Raw genomic sequence first — 13,261 nt, forward strand, 5'->3', positions numbered from 1 at the left:
TTTTGTTTACATTTAAGGAAATAACTGATACCGAAAGGTCGTTGAAATCACAGTGTGTACTAACAAGTGCCATTTATTGCATAGAACGATGATGGAAGTGAGATTCGAGTGATGAATAATCTGAAACGTTTGTAAAACTTGGAACACGGAACCGCATCGATCTGACCCTTGCCAACAACAGCACTTCGATACCCTCCATAATACCGTAAGGATAATCGTTCAAGGGAAAGTCTAAGCGGTAGATAATCTACCGGGCATGATCTGATCCTTACCGATAGGTATCACCATGAAAGCCTCCTTGATCCCATCAAGGCTGCGGCTCAAAACACGGCTCGAGCGATAGATGATATTCCCTCTACCCACTACAACCATCATGAGACCCTCCATAATCCCATTAAGGCAACTATTCGGGCCATACCCGCGCGGTAGTTAATTAGAGTTTTACTGATAGTAACCATCACAACTCCCGTACCCCTCTGAGGGCGTGGGGAGCAGCTCTGGGGATGGATCAAAGTGGGAATGATGTGAGCTTTTTCGACAGCAACCATCACGAGACCCTCCATATTTCCAAACAGGGAACAACCTCACGGCACGGCTGAAGCGGAGATACGCACCCATTCGAGCATGACGATTCTTGCGCTAGTGGAGACGGTACTATGTACGACGCCGTTGGGATGCATCGTGTTCCCAGGATCAACACCCTCCGGATAACCGAAGTTCCTCAAGATGTTGACGAAGTTGAAGAGATTGATAATTATAACGTTGATGGTGGCGTGGGGCCCATTGGTATAGCATCAACAACACTGCGGTATTAGCGGAACAGCTCGAGATAGACGTCGGCGAGCAGATCAGGAAATGCCTTCTATCCGTTCATAAGACGGGATAAGGGTTTTGAAATGTGTATATAAAGAGCTCGAGAACCCAGGTTAACTTTTCATCAACAACAATTCCATCTTCGTATCCAACATCACTTGACTACCCTTCCCACCATACAAGGTGTGATCTTTCAAACTTCATTACTATAACAAACCCAGTACGTTAACTTTACACAACACCTTACCTTGAATCTTCCCTTTTAACAAACCTCACAGAACCAAACCACCAAAATGCAGCCCCGTCTTGAACGTCTCCAGCCCATGCTCGGCAACCCTCTCTTCGAGAGTATCCTCTGGGGCCATGAGTACGACCTCTCCAAGCTCAACCCAGATCTCCGCAAGAGAATCGAATCCGGCCAATTCAAGCGTCTTGTCTTTTACGGCATGGGCTGCTCCTCTGTCGTCTCCGACATCGTCAAGGGATTCTTCCTCAACGAGAAGATTCCCCTTCACGTTCAGGTCATCAACGACTATGACCTTGACTGGTTCGTTGACCGCAATGTCATGAAAGACCCCACTACGCTGGCTATCATTGTTTGCTACAGTGGTTGGTCTGTCGAGCCGTGTCTGTTCTTTGAAACGATGCGCGAGATGACGGGAAACAAGAACTTGATTGTTCTCTCGGGCGGTGGTAAAATCGCACATTTGTGCGAGGAGCACAACACTTCTATCATCTTGTACAAGCTCCGCCACGCAGATCGGGAGTACCCTCTGTACCACGTTCAGCAGTTCTTCTCCATTTTTCTGGATCTCTTCCACAAGCTCAAGCTTACACCCTCCTCCTACCACAAAGAGCTCCAGGATTCAGTCAACTTCTTGAAGACTGAGTTCAACGAGGCTACCCTCAAGAAGGCTCAGGCTATTGCGGAGAGGTTGAAGAACAGTCGTATTGCACTTCTTAGTACCGCTGATTGGTACGTCACGCTTCTCAAGCAGACGACTATGTTCTTCAATGAAATCGCCATGGTACCTACGCACAGAAACCTTCTGCATGAGTTCTCTCATACCGAAGTTGCGGCTTATTCGAACCCCTCAGAGAAGCAAGCCATTATTACCTTCCTTGACTCCAATGCGGATCAATACACCAAGGACAAGGTCAAAACTCTCGAGGGTCTGTTCGGCAGCAAGGACATTCCGCAGAACAAGAACATCGAGTTCATCAACATTGATCTCAACCAGGACAACTTCTTCAAGAAGTTCTTCTATGGGCACTTTTTCACGGTCTACGTGGCGTATTACCTGGGTATCCATTCGGATGTGGAGGGACGAGATCTGATCTCGATTGCTGCGAAGAACCCGTGGTGGAGTCAGCGCAACATTGAGCTGCACCCCAAGTGTGTTGATATCCCATCTGAGCTTAAGGCCTAGACGGGCTATATCCGGATGAAGCTGGGTGCATTGAAGAGGGGGTGGATACGCGATGGTTTCTCTCTTTTCAACAAAGGGAGAACTGTCAAACCGGAATTGTTCAATGTCTTTTGCACAGCTGTCACACTCTGTCATTCTCTTTTGGCAAATTGAAACATGTATAATCGTTCCTTTTAATTAGTTTCGATATAGTAATGACAATCCTTTCACTATAAGATACTGACTGTTCTATTACGCCGAGGTCTGTTTAAGGTTGCGGGTTAGTGCTTTTTCCTATCATATTTAACGATTAGCGTGTCCATCTCGGCTCTAGAAAACTGCTTGGAGTAACTTTGCGGATACAAGACTTTAAAGACTACCTAGAGTTTAACCTTACGGCCAGCAAGTACTTCTATAGAAGATCCCTCAAGATCTCGCTGTAGACCGTGTCACCTGAATCGGATGATAAACGCTGTACACGCCCTTATCTAATTTACATCTTCTATTCTATGCCATTATTTACATAATTCGCTTCTGAAATATCGACTTCATATGCAAGTACAGATCCATCAACCACGCCACAAACACTAATATAGTCATAACCGTCGCAACCCAAGATATAGCGCTCGATTCCAGTTCTTCACCAATATACACCGTAGCAATCGTGAACCCAACATTCGGGAAGACAATCGCCCACCAAGGAAGTGCAAAACTCATCTGCTGCTGAGACTTATCGCCGCGGAGTTTTGACACCAAGATGGGCACGTGCGCAACCGCGGCAATTGCAAAAAGCCAAAAGGTAAATAACCAAAGGAATATTCCTACCCACAATGCCATGATGTTCAGCGTCTCTGCCGCAGTGGGATGCTTCGCGAAATATCCGTATCCATCTGGGATTGCTTTTGCGCAGCCGATGAGGGCGATGATGGTATAGCCTGCAGAACCCACGGATATGAAGAGGCCTGGTCTTAGATTGACTGGACCGAGACCGTTGACAAGTAAGTTTCCCACGAAGTGAGGAAGGAAAAGAAGACAGAGAATCCAGCCGAGTCCCTCGAAAGCAATTCCGGCAACGATGATGGGCATTCGCTCCAATGGAGGCTGATCGGCTGCAATTACCGACGCGACGGTTCCGGTGAGCATGGCATTGTAAATCATCAGAAACATTGGAGAGCTCATGCTACCAGGGGCGAAAGGCGCAAGAGAAAACATGACCACAAAGATAACAATGTTATACGTCAGCGTGATAGCACCGTAAATCCAAAAAAGAACCCGAACGGTATCGACAAGCCAGGACCCAGCGTGAGGAACACCAAAACTCTGTATCCCCATGATGATTGTCGCCATCGAAAGCCACAGCGAGCCAGTAAAGTACGCTTCAGGCGGTTTCGTCACAGATTTGAGTAAGCTAGCCGGTGTCCGAACAAACCGACATATCATGGCTGTGCAAAAGAAGATAAACAGAACGAGATTGAGGATAAAGACCACGACCCCAATGGTATGTAAGCCGCGAAATCCATATGGACTCTTTGACAGCATGAGGGCCACGCCGCCTGTGGATTGGGTGCAGGTGAAATTGCCCCATGTGAAGCGATCGACCAGCGAGGCGGCGCGTTCACTTTTAGGTTCAGCATCGTTCGGCTGAGCGGTGGTTTTGGGTAGCTCGTCTTGCGGCATAGCGAATCCGTGGTAAGTGAAACAAAAGCATGGAATGAATGAAATTGGCTGATTGCCGAGGAAATAATGAGTATAGAGTTGGAGGTTGGGAGGGGTAGCTTGGCGCGTGTGTTGAAGTGAAGTCAGTATTTGTACGAAAACGGGATTAGGCATCGGGCAGGGATTAGCGGACCAATTGCCTCAGCCCGCAATGGGCAGACCAACAGAACCAACCAACAGATAACTCGAACTTTAAGTCGGCGGAAATTAGAAATAAAGAAATACTTAACCCTGTAAACAAGAAATTACAGCCCGTCGAGCTCTAGGCTATGCATACTACGGGGGTTCTTTAGGGACTCGCTGAGAATGGTTGAATATGTGTAGTTACTACTCGACCTTCTTCAAATACCCCTTCAGAGCATCATCCAACGTCCTACTCTCTCTCAACGGAACTGCATTACCCTTCTTCGCCAACCCAATCTTGTTATGCCAAACAACTCTCATCCCAGCATTTGTTGCACCCTCAACATCTCCTGCACTTCCAGCAACAAAAAGAATATCCTCTGCGTCAACCCCTAGTTTAGGCAGGATGCTGTGATATGCTTCTATAACAGGCTTATAAAACCCACTCTCCTCAGCAGTAACCGCCGCGTCAAAAGTAAAAGGCGTATGAAGCCCAACGCTAGCCTGCTTCTCAACACCATGAATAGCGATATATCCCGAGTGCTTCGAACAATTGGTAATAACACCAAGTTTATAGCCCTGGGCTCTTAAAGCTCGGAGAACAGAGGGGACTTCATCCCACGCTTTTATGCTCGACCAATTCTTGAGGAGCGCTTCAGGCGCTGATGCTGGAAGACCAACTTCAGCAGCAGCCTGTCTGACGAGATCTTCGTAGGGCTTGTAGGAGCCAGTGCCAAAGGTGATTTCGAGATAGCGTTGACGCCAGCGGCCGCCTTCTTGGTGGGTTTTGGATGGGGTTGATGCGTCCCATAGATCCCAGGAGTTTAAGAGGCCGGTGAGAAGATCGAAGACTATGGCTTTGGGTTGCCAGTTGTCATCAGTGGAGGCGCTCATCTCAGTGAATTCAGTGTGCTAATGTGGTGGTAACTAGATGTTTTGTAGAACGGGAGGGTATTTGCTGGGTGGGAATAGATATTTATTGCACGGCGAAGGATCGAGACCCCCACCTTTATAAGGGCGTACTTGACATATTCTTGAACTCAGCGGCAATCTGCCAAGTAATTGCCCCGATTTTGCGAGGTAATTCGAAAATTATCATAATGGACGGTCGGTCAGTCAAATATTGACCGAAGCTCGGCATAGGAAGCCGAATCATTCCCATCATCACTATCCCGAATCATATATATACTCCCACCACGAAGGCACCAAAATTCTACAGCTTCGGTCTAGCACTAGACTTTGAATTCAAAATCTCACTTGCAAGTTCAGCCACTTCGCTCGCCACGCCCCAAGACAGTTCAAATCCTCGTCCTCCAGCCCCATAAGCATGAATGACATGTTTGACCCCCCATGTCGAATCCTTAGCTTCAGTCTCGACTCTCATGCCACCCTCACGAGCTGGTCTTCGTCCCACCACATCTTTGATTACCTGTATCTTCCCATGTATATGGCTCTTATCGCAAGCTTGTGGTATGATTGACTGTGCAGCTTTCAACAGCTGACTGCGTGTTTCCTGTGATGGCTCGAGCTGCCAGTTGCCCACTTCTTTGGTACCGCCAATGACTGTTCCTCCATTGAAAGAACGAGGAATTATAAAGCTCCAAGTACCGTCTTTCTTTTGAGTTGTGATTGTTTTGTCGGCGGCGGCGAGGTTAGTTAGCACAGTCTGACCTGATACTCGTCAGTTGTAATCCCTTGTGGTAATGAACGCTCGTCGTACCTCTGATGGGGAAGCACTTCTCATCTCCAAATCCCATTCCACTTGCATTCACAACAAGTTTGACATTAGGTGCCGTGATAAAAGCCTCCCATTCACTTTTCAAATCCCTCTGCAGCGTCTTTCCACCCTGAACAATAAACTTGCGCAGTAGACTAGCGGTGTATAAGGGCGCATGGATACAATACGTTTCATACTCAAACCCCAACTTCACACCCTCAGGTAACTCATGTGCTTGATATTTCCGATATCCCGGCAAGCCAGTCTCGTTTGCAAAGCTCTGAGCATCTTGCTTCAGGTATTCAGGTGACGGGTCCTCAAGATACTCAATACCCGGGAGGCGCCTGACCCCAACCCAAGGTTCACTCTGTCGATGTTTCTCAAGCTCAGTGACAGTGTGTTTCACCCACTTGGCTTCACGACGCAGCTGTGGCGTTGAAGCGGGGATGGGTCGAATGTGAGCGCCAGCCCACATTGAGGCATAGTCTGCTGAGTGAGTTGTTGGCGCGCCTGGGATTGAAGTTGGCCATTCTTTTGCGACGAGTAGAATTGATGTCGATGGTGAGTCGGCGGTTAGTTGTTGGATCTTTAGGGCGCTGGTAAGACCGATGATGCCAGCACTGGGACATTAGCGTTAGCAGGGGATGTAGGGAGGAATTAATAACGAATACATACCCAATCACCACAATGGTGGTCTCGTTGGTCTCAGATGAACCATGAATTGGCATTTTGCTCAGATGTGAAGATGTGAAGAGACAAACAGGGGAACAGTCTGGTAAGTTTGATGGACAAGATTGAGGTTTTGAGGTTGGATAACATCAGTTGTCTCCACAAAAACAACCCAACGAGGAGACAGACTCGAGCACAAGACAAAGAGATTCAATATAAACACAAATAACGGTAAACATATAATAAAATTCAACACGTAACTATTTATATCATTATTGAAGTGACCCAGGTATCTCTGTCAATTCCGTGCAACGTGACAAGAAGGGAAGTTCATATCAGTCAATTGGCCGGCCGGCCGACATCGGGCATGGGGTTTGTCGCGAATTGTTCCATTCTCATTTCCAGCCGACAGGTGGCGCAAGGCCAGAACGTCGACGGGAACAACTGGGGGAAAATGAAAGAGCCACACCCACCCATGCTTGGAAGACTACTGGTGATATAATACATCTCCAGACGTGGATAAGACAAAAATGAGGTCCTACCCGGGTTCGAACCGGGGTCTTCGGAAGGCTTCTGAGAGTATCAAAATCCGACGTCATTACCACTAAACTATAGGACCGTTGATCGATGACTAATCCCTGGAAATTGGCTTCTATGACTAGCGCGAGGACATTGACCAGCAAAGGTGCAGGTCAACGCAATACCCTACAGACATTAGTTAAATTAGGTTTTCATAACAACGCTTCATCATTTGCGTGGCCTTAATACTGTACGGATAGTGGCATTAAAATAGCTAATCTAATTAAGTTATTATTCATAACTTTATTGCCCGTTGAAGTGGTTCAACATTGATCAAGCTTAACTTAGTTGACAAAATGAGTGTTGTAGTTGGCTTGCTTATTGAGAATTCTTCTATTAACGCTAGGGTGGCTAAAGCCTGTTAGAGAAAGGTTGACTGCAAGATAATCTTATAAATCAAATTGCAGGGTAACATAACAGGTGTTTGCTTTCTTTCATGAGCTATCTGTTTTGGCAAAGGTGGCCGATTTCTGGCGAGGGGACCTCAATCAATTGATGACTGACCGGAGACAGCCGACCCGAAGCGGAGCGGATCAAGTACGGAAGCGGCGCGGTGTGACGGTGATGGACCTGGTCTTGATCGGTGAGTAATCATGACTGATGAATGTTCATCGCGACTAGTTTTTTATAGACATCAATTAAGTTGATTATTGACAATACATTGGTAATCATGGCTAAGTGGTTATTCTAAGATCAGAAATTGAGTTGACCAGAGACAGTTCTGTAGTTGACAAATATTGCTGTGTACAGTTTCATTGGTGACAATACCATGAATAAGAAAAAGAACCAATGACGGACATAGCGAAAATGCTGAGGCTCGTTTAGTCGATCTAGCTCGTTGGCTAACAAACGCATGACATGGTCTGTATCAGCATGGCATGTTCTGGGAGGCGACAATCAAGCAAAAAAAGAATAAGCAAACCTTCATTGGTCGAAAATACTGAGTCAGCAGCTCTCAACCAATCATAGTGAATGTGATTACCAGCTCTCAGGTCCTCAGCTGTGAAGCTTTAGTTGAAGTGGGTCAAGCTTGTTGAAAGCCATCAAGTACAAATATGACCAAGAGCCGCTTCAAAGATCCAGTATCTCAAACAAGCATCTCACAATCCAATCACTTCTTTTCACATCATCACAAATCTCACCACTCTTCACAACAGCTCAATAACACTTCAAAACCTCAAAATGGTCGTCAACACTCCCGCTACCTGCTGCCGCTCCGGCGACAACGTCGAGTGCGCCTGTGGTACGTGACATCATCCCTCCCACCTCATTCACAGTCATCCTAACAATCACCACAGCTCAAAAGGCCACATGCTCATGCGGTCAAAAGTCCGCTCTCCAATGCACATGCTCCAAAGCCGCCTCCGAAAACACCGTCAACGGTCCTCGATGCTCATGCCGCGCTCGTCCCGCCGGTGAATGCACATGCGATCGCGCCTCTACCGAGAACGCTACACCTACTGGTTCAACTTGCGCTTGCGGATCTCGTCCTGCTGGTATGTGGATGATGTGGCGTTTGTTTCTGTGACGACTGTTGCTAATAGCCGTTTTAGGTGGCTGCACTTGCGAGAAGGCTGCTGACGGTGGCTTTAACCCTGCCAACGAGATCGATTTCACTACCAAGAAATAAATTTATTATTTGGGCGACGATGCGTACGACTTAATGGGGTAGAAAGTAAAATATTGCATTATTGAATGGCGTTGGGGAATGGTTACGGTACTGGTTGGGTGGCGAGGGGATAGATACCTGAGACACGGATACAGAAATGAACAATACTCATGATATTTAGTCAATGAGCAATAACTTGCAATTGTGTGATACAAACGGATATTCTGAGGCTGTACTACGATATGTTCGCGAGTGGGACGAAATGGGATGTTTTGGCCGCTAAGCAAACGCGTCAAGGGGATGTTTAATTGTTCATTCTGAGAAGGCGTAGTCTACACTACTTTGTCAGATGTCAATTGTGCCATTCACAAGATCAGACGACAATGAGGTTGCAACATATAATTGACCTGCTATTGCAGCGTCTGTGCTCAAAGGATGGAACGTTCATTTCATCAACAATGAATCGCGTATCTGCAGATAAGATGAACAATTGAACGCTCTCAATTCACCGCCTTTAAAAGCTCGCAGCTCTGGCTCGTAACTGGGAGATTTGTCCGGCAGAAAAACCACTAGCGCAATTGGAACTGGCTGACAGCTTCCGGGCGGTGACACCCAATCCAGGCACCACCCCTGTTCAGCCCGCAAATGATCACTGCCCCCAGCGCGGTCAGATCAGCTTTTTTCCATTGTTCAGACAGTAAAAAAAATCTACCCACTTTCTCAATGTCGCGCTCTCCCCAAGCTTGATCTTATCATCAACACCATCACTTCATCGAGTTTCGCACATCAAGCGCACTTTTTATCTCGTCAATCAAGCTGCTTATTTGAGCAAAAATATTGTCGCGCTTCACATACACACAAATCATCACGTCACAAATCCAACGCGATGGCGCCACGAGCCAAAGCAGCTGCTGCTACCAAGACCGCAGCGCCAAAGAAGGCCACGACAGCTGCCCCTGCTAAGAAAGAAACAAAGACTACAAAAGCTGCTGCCAAGAAGGCTGAGCCTGCTGCCTTGAATGGCGCCACGAAGAAGCGCAAGGCTCGCGAGGAAGAGTCTGAACCCGAGCAGGAGGAAGATCGCAAGACAAAGAAGTCAAAGACCACAGAACGCGTCGTAAAGCCCGCTGTCAAGCCCGCCCCGAAGACCAAGGCCGCTGCTACAAAGGCCAAGACAACCGCCCGAGCAAAGACCGAAGAGGCGGAAGAGAAGCCCGCTGCCAAGAAACCCGGTCGTCCTGCTGGAGCCAAGGCCGAGCCCAAGAAGAAGTCCGAGTTTCCTGCGATCGGAAAGAAGCTCAACGACGCGCCCACTCAGATCCTCGATGTTTACGTCTTTGGCGAGGGTTCCTCCGGTGAGCTAGGTCTCGGAAGCAAGCGCGTCAACAACAAGAAGCCAATCGATGTCAAGCGTCCCCGACTCAACGATAACCTCTCCGCCGCCAACGTCGGCGTTGTTCAGATTTCTTGCGGTGGCATGCACGCTGTCGCGTTGACACACGATAACAAGATTTTGACATGGGGTGTCAACGATCAAGGCGCGCTTGGTAGAGATACAAACTGGGATGGAGGACTTCGCGACATGGACAAGTCAGAAGACTCTGACTCGGAGGATGAGGACGATACTGGTATTAACCCCACGGAGAGCACACCGACAGCTGTTTCCGACGAGCATTTCGCTCCTGGCACCAAGTTTGTCCAGGTTGTCGCGAGTGACAGCGCCAGTTTCGCCCTCACAGAAGATGGCCGAGTCTACGGCTGGGGAACATTCCGATCCAGCGACGGCATCCTCGGCTTCTCAGAGACCGTCAAGGTCCAGTCCACTCCCCTCATGATCCGCGATCTCAAGAACATCAAGGCCCTCGCCGCCGGTTCCAACCACATTCTCGCTCTCGACCACAAGGGCAATGTCGTCGCTTGGGGTTGCGGCCAACAGAACCAGCTCGGTCGCCGTATCATCGAGCGCAACAAGATGTCCTCCCTCATTCCCCAGGGCGTTGGTCTGCCACGAGGCAAGATTGCCAAGATCGCTTGCGGTTCTTATCACAGCTTTGCTATTGACAAGAGCGGTCAGGTTTATGGTTGGGGTCTCAACAACTTTGGCGAGATCGGTGTTGAGTCGAATGCTGGCGAGGACGATGCTGTTATTCTTCGACCTGCTAAGCTTACATACCTCGATGATTACAACATTACCGAAATCGATGGCGGTGAACACCACTCCCTTGCTTGCTCCGACAAGGGCGACCTCTTGACCTGGGGTCGTGTCGATGGTTACCAAGTCGGCTTCGAGTTTGACAAGCTGTCCGAGGACAACACCATCTACGACGAGCGAGGCAACGCCCGTATTCTCTTCAAGCCTACTGTCCAGCCTGGTAAGTTCACACTCATAATCCCGCACTCTGATACACCCGCTAACCAACACTCGCAGACGTCAAGGACATTGTCGCCGTCGCCGCCGGTACCGACAACAACTTCGCCATCGCCTCTGACGGCAAGGTTTACTCATGGGGCTTCTCCAGCAACTACCAAACCGGCCAAGGCACCATCGACGACATCCACACTCCCACCGTGATCGACAACACCGCCATCCGCGGCAAGAAGATCATCGGAGCAGGCGCAGGCGGTCAATACTCTGTGCTCTTCGGCATCGCTGAAGATGCGCCCACAAACGGCGTCAAGACCAACGGCGCTTAGACCTTACACGAGGAATGAATTGACGGAGGAATCTGGGATTTTCCATATCAGCCCTTACTTTTAATTACGCTGCCAAGGGCAGCTTCCAATATTTGTACTTTAACGTCGGCGGATGCATGATGAATCGGATGGGCGGATTCTGAGTGCGGTAAAAAAAAAAACAAGGGTTTTCATGATCAAGGAGGATGCATATTGTTTTGATGCCTTTGCATGCTGGTTTGTGGTATATAGATGGTCACGATGTCTTTGCATATCTGAAACTTGCTTTTTAAGAGTCTCAACGCTAAACTGAACCTTCTCTGCTTCTTTTTGATCGTGACATACAAAAATAATTATTCTAGTACAAGGGAACATGTCCCAGTTTGTGTAACTTGCGTCTCGCCACCTGAACGCCTACCGCCCCTCCATCGTATCTTCGCCGCGAGGGCGTTATCATGTACAGCATCGAGTTTCCGCGCAGAAACTTCCATCGTGTCAGAACCATTTATGCAACGTGTCGTTACCCGTTTTATGCGTTGAGCTTCGCAGCAGCATTGGAGAACGTTCCACTACCTCGGCTGCTGAAAATACCCATGATGCCGAATCCAACATAGAACAGCGCAAGAGGGTACGCAACAAGTCCTCGCATGCGCTTCATCTGCCCCACCGCGCAGAACATCCCGCTCGCGCTGTAAGTACACCAAAGAATAGCCGCCGTGGTCGCGACAATGCCAAGGGGTGTATCCATCCTCATGACGATGCCAAACAGACTCGTCGCCACAAGCGGTAGCAAACAATATCCCAGTACGCTCGCGCTTCGGGGGTACGTCAACGTCGCGGAGAAGTGGCCGCCCTGCTGACCCTCGTGCTGTTGCTGAGGCGCAGATGGATCGCTGCTGTATTGGGGATAGCTGTTGACCTGGGGTTCGCTGGCGTCGGAGGGCGACATGAGGGAGAGGATCAGATGGAGAGATATGGAGCCTAGGGCGGCGAGGCCGTAGATGTAGCCGAAGTGGACTTGGCCTGAGAAGAGGAGGATGAAACCGAATAGGAGGAAGAAGATAAGGGGGCCCGCGAGGTCGGAGTCGTCCATGATGTGCGAATCGATACGTCGGAAAGGATTCAACACGGCGAGCGTCTAGAACAAATTAGCGTCATCACCCAATCCATCGAAGGGAAAAAACAACATACCTTTGCTTGAATATGTCCAAAGTTAACGCCCAGCTCCTCTAGCAAAGGCGGTTCACCATCATAGCCCTCCGACGAGAAAGCGGCAACCCAACCCGTCCTCAACCCGCCCTGCTCGCCCATCCTCCCACTAACGCCCTGCGCACCGAACGCCGGAGCCGCAAAGTTCTGCGCTGGAGCTCCGACGCCATAGCCGCCTTGGTTGCCGTATCCGTAGCCACCAGCTTGCTGGGGTGTCGAGGATCCGGGGTTTGTGTACTGGGAGGGGAAGAACTGGAGGTTCTGCGCGGCGTTGGGGGCGCCGGCGGGGGGGTATTGCGGTTGTTGCGCTGAGTAGTAGTTTGACATTGTGATGGTGTTGCGGAGGGAGGAGGGAGGTGGTTGAGAGTGCGGTGGTTGTAGGGGTTTTTCAGAGAGGCGGTCTTGAGGACAGTTTGGAGGTGAGAGCTTGGATGAGGCTGGTGCTTGACGTCGGAGCCTGGTGTGGCGGTGCAGAAGTCAGCCACAAATTCCATCGGTATACCCGAAGTTTGGGACAGAACACACCAAAAGTCTAAGTACCTGAAATTCTGCCGCGTCGAAGAGGCCTGGGTTTAGACATTGATGCTCAGAACATCCGGGTGTTTAGGACCCGACAGCTTCTCATGTAGTACATCTATTGAGTAATAATATAGCAAGCTTTACAGGCTTGAATCACCTTTACCACGCGTTGCGAGGATACTTATTCCTTGTTAATTATTCCCCGAACTTGGGAGAAGCGAGTTC

General features: G+C 49.0%; 7 protein-coding genes and 1 non-coding gene across 8 annotated transcripts; 3 read left to right on the forward strand and 5 right to left on the reverse strand.

Annotated features, from left to right (window-relative positions):
• Window positions 1-1,106: 1,106 nt before the first annotated feature.
• On the forward strand, window positions 1,107-2,243 carry BKA55DRAFT_535449 (uncharacterized protein; the record flags this gene model as incomplete). Its single annotated transcript, XM_046189706.1, has 1 exon — window positions 1,107-2,243. One exon carries the CDS (start codon window positions 1,107-1,109, stop codon window positions 2,241-2,243), a length of 1,137 nt encoding a protein of 378 aa, XP_046054259.1.
• Window positions 2,244-2,577: 334 nt separating this feature from the next.
• Window positions 2,578-3,991, reverse strand: BKA55DRAFT_559145 (voltage-dependent anion channel). The gene has a single exon (XM_046191927.1). The coding sequence runs from the start codon at window positions 3,897-3,899 to the stop codon at window positions 2,742-2,744; it is 1,158 nt and encodes a 385-aa protein (XP_046054260.1). The 5' UTR covers window positions 3,900-3,991; the 3' UTR covers window positions 2,578-2,741.
• Window positions 3,992-4,256: 265 nt separating this feature from the next.
• On the reverse strand, window positions 4,257-5,000 carry BKA55DRAFT_559146 (HAD-like domain-containing protein). Its single transcript, XM_046191928.1, has one exon. It carries the CDS (start codon window positions 4,953-4,955, stop codon window positions 4,266-4,268), a length of 690 nt encoding a protein of 229 aa, XP_046054261.1. The 5' UTR covers window positions 4,956-5,000; the 3' UTR covers window positions 4,257-4,265.
• A 274-nt stretch (window positions 5,001-5,274) lies between these two features.
• Window positions 5,275-6,253, reverse strand: BKA55DRAFT_590783 (uncharacterized protein; the record flags this gene model as incomplete). The annotated part of the gene is made up of 2 exons (XM_046195141.1): window positions 5,275-5,732; window positions 5,782-6,253. The coding sequence occupies 2 exons, from the start codon at window positions 6,251-6,253 to the stop codon at window positions 5,275-5,277; spliced, it is 930 nt and encodes a 309-aa protein (XP_046054262.1).
• A 727-nt stretch (window positions 6,254-6,980) lies between these two features.
• Window positions 6,981-7,066, reverse strand: BKA55DRAFT_t60. The gene has a single exon. It is a non-coding gene; the product is annotated as a tRNA-Gln (tRNA).
• An 820-nt stretch (window positions 7,067-7,886) lies between these two features.
• BKA55DRAFT_559150 (uncharacterized protein) lies at window positions 7,887-9,083 on the forward strand. The gene is made up of 3 exons (XM_046191929.1): window positions 7,887-8,269; window positions 8,325-8,522; window positions 8,580-9,083. Exons 1-3 carry the CDS (start codon window positions 8,209-8,211, stop codon window positions 8,654-8,656), a joined length of 336 nt encoding a protein of 111 aa, XP_046054263.1. The 5' UTR covers window positions 7,887-8,208; the 3' UTR covers window positions 8,657-9,083.
• Window positions 9,084-9,521: 438 nt separating this feature from the next.
• On the forward strand, window positions 9,522-11,329 carry BKA55DRAFT_535454 (regulator of chromosome condensation 1/beta-lactamase-inhibitor protein II; the record flags this gene model as incomplete). Its single annotated transcript, XM_046189707.1, has 2 exons — window positions 9,522-11,007; window positions 11,064-11,329. 2 exons carry the CDS (start codon window positions 9,522-9,524, stop codon window positions 11,327-11,329), a joined length of 1,752 nt encoding a protein of 583 aa, XP_046054264.1.
• A 275-nt stretch (window positions 11,330-11,604) lies between these two features.
• Window positions 11,605-12,939, reverse strand: BKA55DRAFT_672369 (uncharacterized protein). Its single transcript, XM_046197987.1, has 2 exons — window positions 12,500-12,939; window positions 11,605-12,446 (listed from the first exon to the last, which is right to left on the reverse strand). Exons 1-2 carry the CDS (start codon window positions 12,842-12,844, stop codon window positions 11,838-11,840), a joined length of 954 nt encoding a protein of 317 aa, XP_046054265.1. The 5' UTR covers window positions 12,845-12,939; the 3' UTR covers window positions 11,605-11,837.
• Window positions 12,940-13,261: the final 322 nt, after the last annotated feature.

Source organism: Fusarium redolens, assembly GCF_020744475.1.
Source record: "Fusarium redolens strain MPI-CAGE-AT-0023 chromosome Unknown BKA55scaffold_3, whole genome shotgun sequence".
Classification (NCBI taxonomy): domain Eukaryota; kingdom Fungi; phylum Ascomycota; class Sordariomycetes; order Hypocreales; family Nectriaceae; genus Fusarium; species Fusarium redolens.